General features: G+C 54.4%; 1 protein-coding gene across 1 annotated transcript; it reads right to left on the bottom strand.

The window, feature by feature from the left end:
* Positions 1-4,454: 4,454 nt before the first annotated feature.
* Positions 4,455-7,969, bottom strand: LOC135513385 (uncharacterized). The gene is made up of 5 exons (XM_064936310.1): positions 7,611-7,969; positions 6,389-7,502; positions 6,038-6,236; positions 5,772-5,875; positions 4,455-5,597 (listed from the first exon to the last, which is right to left on the bottom strand). Exons 1-5 carry the CDS (start codon positions 7,967-7,969, stop codon positions 4,455-4,457), a joined length of 2,919 nt encoding a protein of 972 aa, XP_064792382.1.
* Between the last annotated feature and the right edge of the window lie 1,541 nt (positions 7,970-9,510).

Genomic DNA, 9,510 nt, shown 5'->3' with positions numbered 1-9,510 from the left:
AGCTTGTCCCCGGGCTTCCTAGCTTGTCCCTGGTCTTCGTTTGTTCCACAAAGTTACTGACATCTAGTCAGTCGAACCACTTTTCCTTACTTTGTCTCTTTCTCTGTCCCCAAACACATACACCTTCCTGCCCTGCTCTTCTACCTCAGGGAGCTCATGTCCACCTCGGCATAACCGAGGTGGACATAAGAGATAATGCAGACTGTACCTTGTCTTCCTCTCGTCTTCCCCATTAAGAGATAATGCAGACTGTACCTTGTCTTCCTCTCGTCTTCCCCATTAAGAGATAATGCAGAGTGTACCTTGTCTTCCTATCTTCTTCCTCATGAAAAGATAATGCAGACTGTACCTTGTATTCCTATCTGCTTCCCCATGAAGAGATAATGCAGACTGTACCTTTTCTTCCTCTTGTCTTCCCCATGAAGAGATAATGCTGCCTGAACCTTGTGTCTTCCTCTCTGCTTCCCCATTAAGAGATAATGCTGACTGAACCTTGTCTTCCTCTCGTCTTCTCCATGAAGAGATAATGCAGACTGTACCTTGTCTTCCTATCTTCTTCCCCATGAAGAGATAATGCTGTGTGAACCTTGTCTTCCTCTCGTCTTCCCCATGAAGAGATAATGCTGACTGAACCTTGTCTTCCTCTCGTCTTCCACATGAAGAGATAATGCTGTGTGAACCTTGTCTTCTTCCCCATGAAGAGATAATGCAGTCGGTACCTTGTCTTCCTCTCGTCTTCCCCATGAAGAGATAATGCTGACTGAACCTGGTCTTCCTATCGTCTTCCCCATGAATAGATTATGCAGACTGTACCTTGTCTTCCTCTCGTCTTCCCCACGAAGATATAATGTAGACTGTACCTTGTCTTCCTCTCGTCTTCCCCATGAAGAGATAATGCTATGTAAACCTTGTCTTCCTATCTTCTTCCCCATGAAGAGATAATGCTGTGTGAACCTTGTCTTCCTCTCGTCTTCCCCATGAAGAGATAATGCAGACTGTACCTTGTCTTCCCCATGAAGAGATAATGCAGTCTGTACCTTGTCTTCCTCTCGTCTTCCCCATGAAGAGATAATGCAGACTGTACCTTGTCTTCCTCTCGTCTTCCCCATGAAGAGATAATGCAGACTGTACCTTGTCTTCCTCTCGTCTTCCCCATGAAGAGTGGCAGTTCAATACAGGGACAGCCAGCTGGCCAGGGGTTGATGGGGTGATTTCCCTGGTATTATTCCAGTAAGCCCTGTTGGAATTAAACCAGGGAAATTAATCCTCAACAGGGCTTTGATCAATCACAACAGAGATTTTCACATCAGATATTTTTCAGAGTTGATCTGATTGGTCAAAAGACCAATTAGTGAATACAATAGAATTGGGCTGCCTGTGTGAACACAGCCAAAGTGGGGCCATCTTGGACTTTGAGGGAGGCCTAAAAACAAAAAGCAAGTTAAACCACAGGCCCCAACTGCACGGTTTGGGCTGACCTTTATCATCAGAGCAGGCCAGCAGTAGGGGACCCTGCTGCACCCCCGCCTCCTCTCCCCCACGCCTCCCCCTGCCTCCTCTCCCCCACGCCCTCCCCCTGCCTCCTCCTACCTCCCTCTACCTCCCCTGTCCTTCCTCCGGTCCTGCGTAGGCAGCTTTTGATCAAGCCCGGACTCCGGCTGCTCCGCCATAGCAGCAGGACTGATGTGTACACTGTGAGGAGGGCAGGTCCATTTCAATCCCACCCTGGCCGTCAGCAGAACTTCAAAGCCAGGACACGCTACTGACTTCCCTGTTTAATTAGATAATTAGAGGCTGGAATAATATAACTCTGTTTTAAGAGGAGAGATTGTCAGTGGAGAAGGGGGGCTGGGGAGAGAGCAGGGGGTATGCCTGTGTATGAATGTTGATGCTGGGGTGGTAGTGGGGAGGGGGTCGACAAATACGCCGTGCATGTGATCATTACCCCCCCACCCAAATAAATGGGATTAGTCAAAAGTAGTGCTGATGACAAGATAGATTTAGGAAACTAATTAGGAAGTTGTTTCATTTCCTGACGGGCTGGGTGGTGTTCTGCATGCGAGTCCTACATGGGCTCGTGTCCCAAATGGCACCCTATTCCCTTTATAGTGCACTACTTTAGACCAGGGGACCATAGGGCTCTGGTCAAAAGTAGTGCACTACATAGGGATTAGGGTGCCATGTTGGAGACATGTTCCTCTGCTGATCTGAGGATGGAGTCACACGCCGAATCTTCCTTTCATTTCAGCGAATGGAACAGGGAGGAAGTAGCTCACGCCGTTCCTCTAGCTGAGAAGAAACAGGAAGTTAGCTGGGCTCTTTCCAAATGGATGCAGTTTCTGCTAATAAACCCAGCTTTTTTCCATTTTAATAGAAGCATGAAGAACGCAAAGCAAAAATGAGACAAATTCACATTTTAATTTTTAATTACTTTTTTATTTTAATTTTTTATATTTATTTATTTAAATTTTTATATATATATTTTTTGGTCTAAAACAATTTACTGACTGAGTATTTCTTGTATTTCATGTTTCCTTATCTTGGCTACATGGCACCTTCAATGTGTTCTTCTTTTTCTTCTGTTTGCAGTAAGTGTTTCAAAGATATTTTATTATGTGATAAACTGTATTGTGTTGTAATGTTAAACTTTGTCTGAGCGTCTGTGAACAACGTGATATATAGACTGGTACCTACCTTTTGATGGTAGGGGCGGCAGGTAACCTAGTGGTTAGAGCGTTGGACTAGTCACCGAAAGGTTGCCAGATCTAATCCCGAGTTAACAAGGTAAAAATCTGTCGTTCTGAACAAGGCACTGTTCCTAGGCCATCGTTGTAAATTAGAGTTTGTTTTTAACTGACATGCCTAGGTAAATAATGGTAAAGGAAATTGAAACAAACACTGTTTTTTTCAGTGTTTTTTGGGGGCCTCTGAAGACAATTCAAGTCAGTAAGGCAGCATTTACACAGACAGACCAAATCTGATCTTTTGCCACTAATTGGTATTTTGATAAATCAGATCACGAGCCAATAATAGTGCAAACGATCAGAATTGGGAATTCATCTAAAATCTGCACTAAATAAATACATAGGACTGAGTCTCACCTAAACACATGTTTCCTTCTTCATTTGGTTGGTAGTAATAGAACAGGGCTGAGTCTCACCTAAACACATGTGTCCTTCTTCATTTGGTTGGTAGTAATAGAACAGGGCTGAGTCTCACCTAAACACATGTTTCCTTCTTCATTTGGTTGGTAGTAATAGAACAGGGCTGAGTCTCACCTAAACACATGTGTCCTTCTTCATTTGGTTGGTAGTAATAGAACAGGGCTGAGTCTCACCTAAACACATGTGTCCTTCTTCATTTGGTTGGTAGTAATAGAACAGGGCTGAGTCTCACCTAAACACATGTTTCCTTCTTCATTTGGTTGGTAGTAATAGAACAGGGCTGAGTCTCACCTAAACACATGTTTCCTTCTTCATTTGGTTGGTAGTAATAGAACAGGACTGAGTCTCACCTAAACACATGTTTCCTTCTTCATTTGGTTGGTAGTAATAGAACAGGGCTGAGTCTCACCTAAACACATGTATCCTTCTTCATTTGGTTGGTAGTAATAGAACAGGGCTGAGTCTCACCTAAACACATGTGTCCTTCTTCATTTGGTTGGTAGTAATAGAACAGGGCTGAGTCTCACCTAAACACATGTATCCTTCTTCATTTGGTTGGTAGTAATAGAACAGGGCTGAGTCTCACCTAAACACATGTGTCCTTCTTCATTTGGTTGGTAGTAATAGAACAGGACTGAGTCTCACCTAAACACATGTATCCTTCTTCATTTGGTTGGTAGTAATAGAACAGGGCTGAGTCTCACCTAAACACATGTGTCCTTCTTCATTTGGTTGGTAGTAATAGAACAGGGCTGAGTCTCACCTAAACACATGTTTCCTTCTTCATTTGGTTGGTAGTAATAGAACAGGGCTGGAGTCTCACCTAAACACATGTTTCCTTCTTCATTTGGTTGGTAGTAATAGAACAGGGCTGAGTCTCACCTAAACACATGTATCCTTCTTCATTTGGTTGGTAGTAATAGAACAGGACTGAGTCTCACCTAAACACATGTTTCCTTCTTCATTTGGTTGGTAGTAATAGAACAGGCTGAGTCTCACCTAAACACATGTTTCCTTCTTCATTTGGTTGGTAGTAATAGAACAGGGCTGAGTCTCACCTAAACACATGTTTCCTTCTTCATTTGGTTGGTAGTAATAGAACAGGGCTGAGTCTCACCTAAACACATGTTTCCTTCTTCATTTGGTTGGTAGTAATAGAACAGGGCTGAGTCTCACCTAAACACATGTTTCCTTCTTCATTTGGTTGGTAGTAATAGAACAGGGCTGAGTCTCACCTAAACACATGTATCCTTCTTCATTTTGTTGGTAGTAATAGAACAGGGCTGAGTCTCACCTCGGCGAAGCGAGAGGGGGCTGGGGGAACTCGGCAGAGGGGGCTGGGGTAACTCGGCGAGAGGGGGCAGGGGGAACTCGGCGAGAGGGGGCAGGGGGAACTCCGGCGAGATTTGGCAGGGGGTAACTCGGCGAGAGGGGGCTGGGGAACTCGGCGAGAGGGGCTGGGGAACTCGGCGAGAGGGGCCTGGGGGAACCGGCGAGAGGGGGCAGGGGAACTCGGCGAGAGGGGGCAGAGGGAACTCGGCGAGAGGGGCAGGGGGAACTCGGCGAGAGGGGGCAGGGGGCAGGGGGAACTCGGCGAGAGGGGGCATGGGGAACTTGGCGAGAGGGGGCAGTGGGAACTCGGCGAGAGGGGGCAGGGGGAACTCGGCGAGAGGGGGCGGGGGGAACTCGGCGGAGGAGGCGGGGGAACTTGGCGAGAGGGGGAACTCGGCGAGAGGAGGCGGTGGGACCTTGGCGAGAGGGGGCGGGGGGAACTCGGCGAGAGGAGGCGGGGGAACTTGGCGAGAGGGGGCGGGGGAACTCGGCGAGAGGGGGCTGGGGTAACTCGGCGAGAGTCGGCTGGGGGAACTCGGCGAGAGGGGGCAGGGGGAACTCGGCGAGAGGAGGCGGGGGGAACTTGGCGAGAGGGGGCGGGGGAACTCGGCGAGAGGGGGCAGGGGGAACTCGGCGAGAGGGGGCTGAGGGAACTCGGCGAGAGGGGCTGGGGGAACTCGGCGAGAGTCGGCTGGGGAACTTAAGAGGGGGCTGAGGGAACTCAGCGAGAGGGGGCTGGGGGAACTCAGCGAGAGGGGGCTGGGGGAACTCAGCGAGAGGGGGCTGGGGGAACTCGGCGAGAGGGGGCTGGGGGAACTCAGCGAGAGGGGGCTGGGGGAACTCAGCGAGAGGGGGCTGGGGGAACTCGGCGAGAGGGGGCTGGGGGAACTCGGCGAGAGGGGGCTGGGGGAACTCAGCGAGAGGGGGCTGGGGGAACTCGGCGAGAGGGGGCTGGGGGAACTCGAGCGAGGGGGGGCAGGGGAACTCGGCGAGAGGGGGCAGGTGATACTTGGCGAGAGGGGGCAGGGGAACTCGGCGAGAGAGGGGGCTGGGGAACTCGGCGAGAGGGGGGCTTGGGGAACTCGAGAGGGGCTGGGGGAACTGTTGAGAGGGGGTAGGGGGAACTAGAGACAGAGGGGGCTGGGGGAACTCGGCGAGAGGGGGCAGGGGTGAACTCGGACGAGGGGGCAGGGGGAACTGGCGAGAGGGGGCTATTCAACTCGGCGAGAGGGGGCTGGGGGAACTCGGATTGAGAGGGGGCAGGGGGAACATCACAGGGGGGCAGGGGAACTCGGCGAGAGGGGGGCTGGGGAACTCGGCGAGAGGGGGCTGGAACACGGCGAGAGGGGGCAGGGATCGGCGAGAGGGGGCTGAGGGAACTCAGGAGAGGGGGCAGGGGGAACACGGCGAGAGGGGGCTGAGGGAACTCAGCGAGAGGGGGCTGGGGAACTCAGCGAGAGGGGGCTGGGGGAACTCGGAGAGGGGGGCTGGGGGAACTCGAGAGGGGGAGGGGGAACTCGGCGAGAGGGGGCAGGTGATACTCGGAGGAGAGGGGGAGGGGGAACCGGCGAGAGGGGCTGGGGGAACTCGGCGAGAGGGGGCTTGGGGAACTCGGGAGAGGGGGCTGGGGAACTCGGCGGAGGGGGGCAGGGGGAACCAGGCGAGAGGGGCTGGGAACTCGGCGAGAGGGGGCAGGGGGAACTCGGCGAGAGGGGGCAGGGGGAACTCGGCGAGAGGGGGCTGGGGGAACTCGGCGAGAGGGGGCTGGGGAACTCGGCGAGAGGGGCCTGGGGGAACTCGGCGAGAGGGGGCAGGGGGAACTCGGCAGAGGGGGCAGAGGGAACTCGGCGAGAGGGGGCAGGGGGAACTCGGCGAGAGGGGGCAGGGGGAACTCGGCGAGAGGGGGGCTGGGGAACTCGGCGAGAGGGGGCTGGGGAACTCGGCGAGAGGGGGCAGGGGAACTCGGCGAGAGGGGGCTGGGGCAACTCGAGAGGGGGCAGGGGGAACTCGTCGAGAGGGGCTGGGGCAACTCGGCGAGAGGGGGCAGGGGGAACACCGGCGAGAGGGGGCTGGGGCACCTCGGCGAGAGGGGGCAGGGGGAACTCAACAGAGGGGGCTGGGGAACTCAGCGAGAGGGGGGCTGGGGGAACTGGCGAGAGGGGGCTGGGGGAACGCCTCGAGGGGGGCAGGGGGAACTCTCGAGAGGGGGCAGGTGATACTCGGCGAGAGGGGCAGGGGGAACTCGGCGAGAGGGGGCTGGGGGAACTCGGCGAGAGGGGGCTTGGGGAACTCGGCGAGAGGGGGCTGGGGAACTCGGCGAGAGGGGGCAGGGGGAACTCGGTGAGAGGGGCTGGGGGAACTCGATAGAGGGGGCAGGGGGAACTCGGCGAGAGGGGGCAGGGGGGAACTCGGCCCCCGGGGCTGGGGGAACTCGGCAGACTGGGGGAACTCGGCGAGAGGGGGCAGGGGGAACTCGGCGAGAGGGGGCTGGGGGAACTCGAGGGGGGGCAGGGGGAACTCGGCGAGAGGGGGCAGGGGAACTCAGAGGGGCTGGGGTAACACGGCGAGAGGGGGCAGGGGGAACTCGACGAGAGGGGGCTGAGGGAACTCAGCGAGAGGGGGCAGGGGAACACTCTGTAGAGGGGGCTGGGGAACCCAGCGAGAGGGGGCTCCAGCGAGAGGGGGCTGGGGGAACTCGGCGAGAGGGGGCTGGGGGAACTCGGCACAGGGGAACTCTGCGAGAGGGGGCAGGTGATAGCCTCCACAGACTCTGTACTGGGAACTCCTGTAGAGGGGGCTGGGGGAACTCTGTAGAGGGGGCTTGGGGAACTCCAGATTGGGCTGGGGGAACTGGAGAGGGGGCTGGGGGAACTCCTCAGATTGGGCTGGGGGAACCTCGGCGAGAGGGGGCAGGGGGAACTAGAGGGGGCAGGGGAACTCGCAGAGGGGGCTGGGGGAACCGGCGAGAGGGGGCTGGGGGAACTCGGCGAGAGGGGCCTGGGGGAACTTTGAGAGGGGGCAGGGGGAACTCCGAGAGGGGGCAGAGGGAACTCGGCGAGAGGGGGCCTCGGCGAGAGGGGGCAGGGGGAACTCGGCGAGAGGGGCTGGGGGAACTCGGCGAGAGGGGGCTGGGGGAACTCGGCGAGAGGGGGCAGGGGGAACTCGGCGAGAGGGGCTGGGGGCAACTCGGCGAGAGGGGGCAGGGGGAACTCGTCGAGGAGGGGGCTGGGGCAACTCGGCGAGAGGGGGCAGGGGGAACTCGGCGAGAGGGGCTGGGGCAACTCGGCGATTGACTCTGGCAGGGGGAACTCGGCGAGAGGGGGCTGGGGGAACTTGGCGAGAGGAGCGGAGGGGGGGGAACTTGGCGAGAGGGGCTGGGGGAACTTGGCGAGAGGAGGCGGGGGAACTCGGCGAGAGGGACAGGGGGAACTTGGCGCCTCCAGGCATTGGGGGAACTCGGCGAGAGGAGACATTTATTTGGTGTTTTTGGGTATTAAAATATAGATATTTATTTGGTGTTTGAGGGTATTAAAATATAGATATTTATTTGGTGTTTGAGGGTATTAAAAATAGATATTTATTTGGTGTTTGAGGTTAAAATATAGATATTTTTTTGGTGTTTGAGGGTATTAAAATATAAATATTTATTTGGTATTTGAGGGTGTTAAAATAGAGACATTTATTTGTTGTTTGAGGGTATTAAAAATAGAGACATGTACAGGTATGTGTGGGCATAGTCAGACGTTGTGATTGGACGATGCATTTTACACATGTTTCAATTATGTTATTCAATAGGCTACCTGTCTGTAGAAACTTTGATTGAGAAATTAAACATCACACTTCAGCACAGGAGAGGTGTGCTGATTGTTAATCTATGGCTTAAATAGAACACCAGAAGAGGAAAGGATGAGAGGAGAGGAGGAGAGAGGAGTAGAGAGGAGAGGAGAGAGAGGAGAGAGAGGAGAGGAGAGGAGAGGAGGAGAGGAGGAGAGGAGGAGAGAGAGAGAGGAGAGGAGTAGAAGAGTAGAGGAAGAGAAGAGTCCACAGATAGGATTTTTATTTAGGAGGAAGAGTGGAGGAGAGGATAGGAAGGAGAGGAGAGGGGAGGGGGACGGGGAGGGAGAGGAGAGAGGAGGAGAGAAGGAAGGAGGGAGAGAGGAGGGAGAGGTTTGAGAGGAGGGAGGGGGCAGAGGAGAGGATAGGAGAGGAGAGGAGAGGAGAGGAGAGGAGAGAGAGAGAGAGGAGGGAGGAGGAGAATCTACGGCAGAGGAGGAGGGGCGGGGGAGAGGATTTAGAGAGGAGAGGAGAGGAGGAGAGGGAGGGAGAAGAGGAGGAGGGCGGAGGAGAGGAGGGAGAGAGAGAGGAGGAGGGCGGAGGAGAGCACCAGACCCAGGCAGGTCAGGGGAGCATCACTGATCTGAAGCACCAACATCACCACTTGACCTGGCCATGAGATGAACACCCTCCTCTATGAGGGCTGTGTACCTCTAACGGTCTCCAACATGAAGGGCTTATTAAAGAGGCCTAATGGCTGATTGTTTCAGATAACGCCTCTCAGACCAGGGAAACGCGTGTGTGTGTGTGTGTGTGTATGTGTGTGTGTGTGTGTGTGTGTGTGTGTGTGTGTGTGTGTGTGTGTGTGTGTGTGTGTGTGTGTGTGTGTGTGTGTGTGTGTGTGTGTGTGTGTGTGTGTGTGTGTGTGTGTGTGCCGTGCAGCTGATAGAGGTCCTGATAAATGTCAGCACATTTTAAAACCTATTCCCCACGGGGCTGGATCAGCTTATTCATGCACTAATGTACATGTAGCAGCTAGCTCAAACCCGATATCATACTCAGTCACATAAAGACCAGCGGCCTGAAAACACAGAGGAGTCCTGTTGAGGAGTCCTGAGGAGTCCTGTTGAGGAGTCCTACTGAGGAGTCCTACGCATTGACTCTGTACCAACCCCTGTATATAGCCTCCACATTGACTCTGTACCTGTACCCCCTGTATATAGCCTCCACATTGACTCTG

This window comes from Oncorhynchus masou, chromosome 24 (genome assembly GCF_036934945.1).
Source record: "Oncorhynchus masou masou isolate Uvic2021 chromosome 24, UVic_Omas_1.1, whole genome shotgun sequence".
Classification (NCBI taxonomy): Eukaryota; Metazoa; Chordata; class Actinopteri; order Salmoniformes; family Salmonidae; genus Oncorhynchus; species Oncorhynchus masou.
Note: the sequence above shows the minus strand (reverse complement) of the source record. Positions and strands in the feature narration are given on the sequence as shown.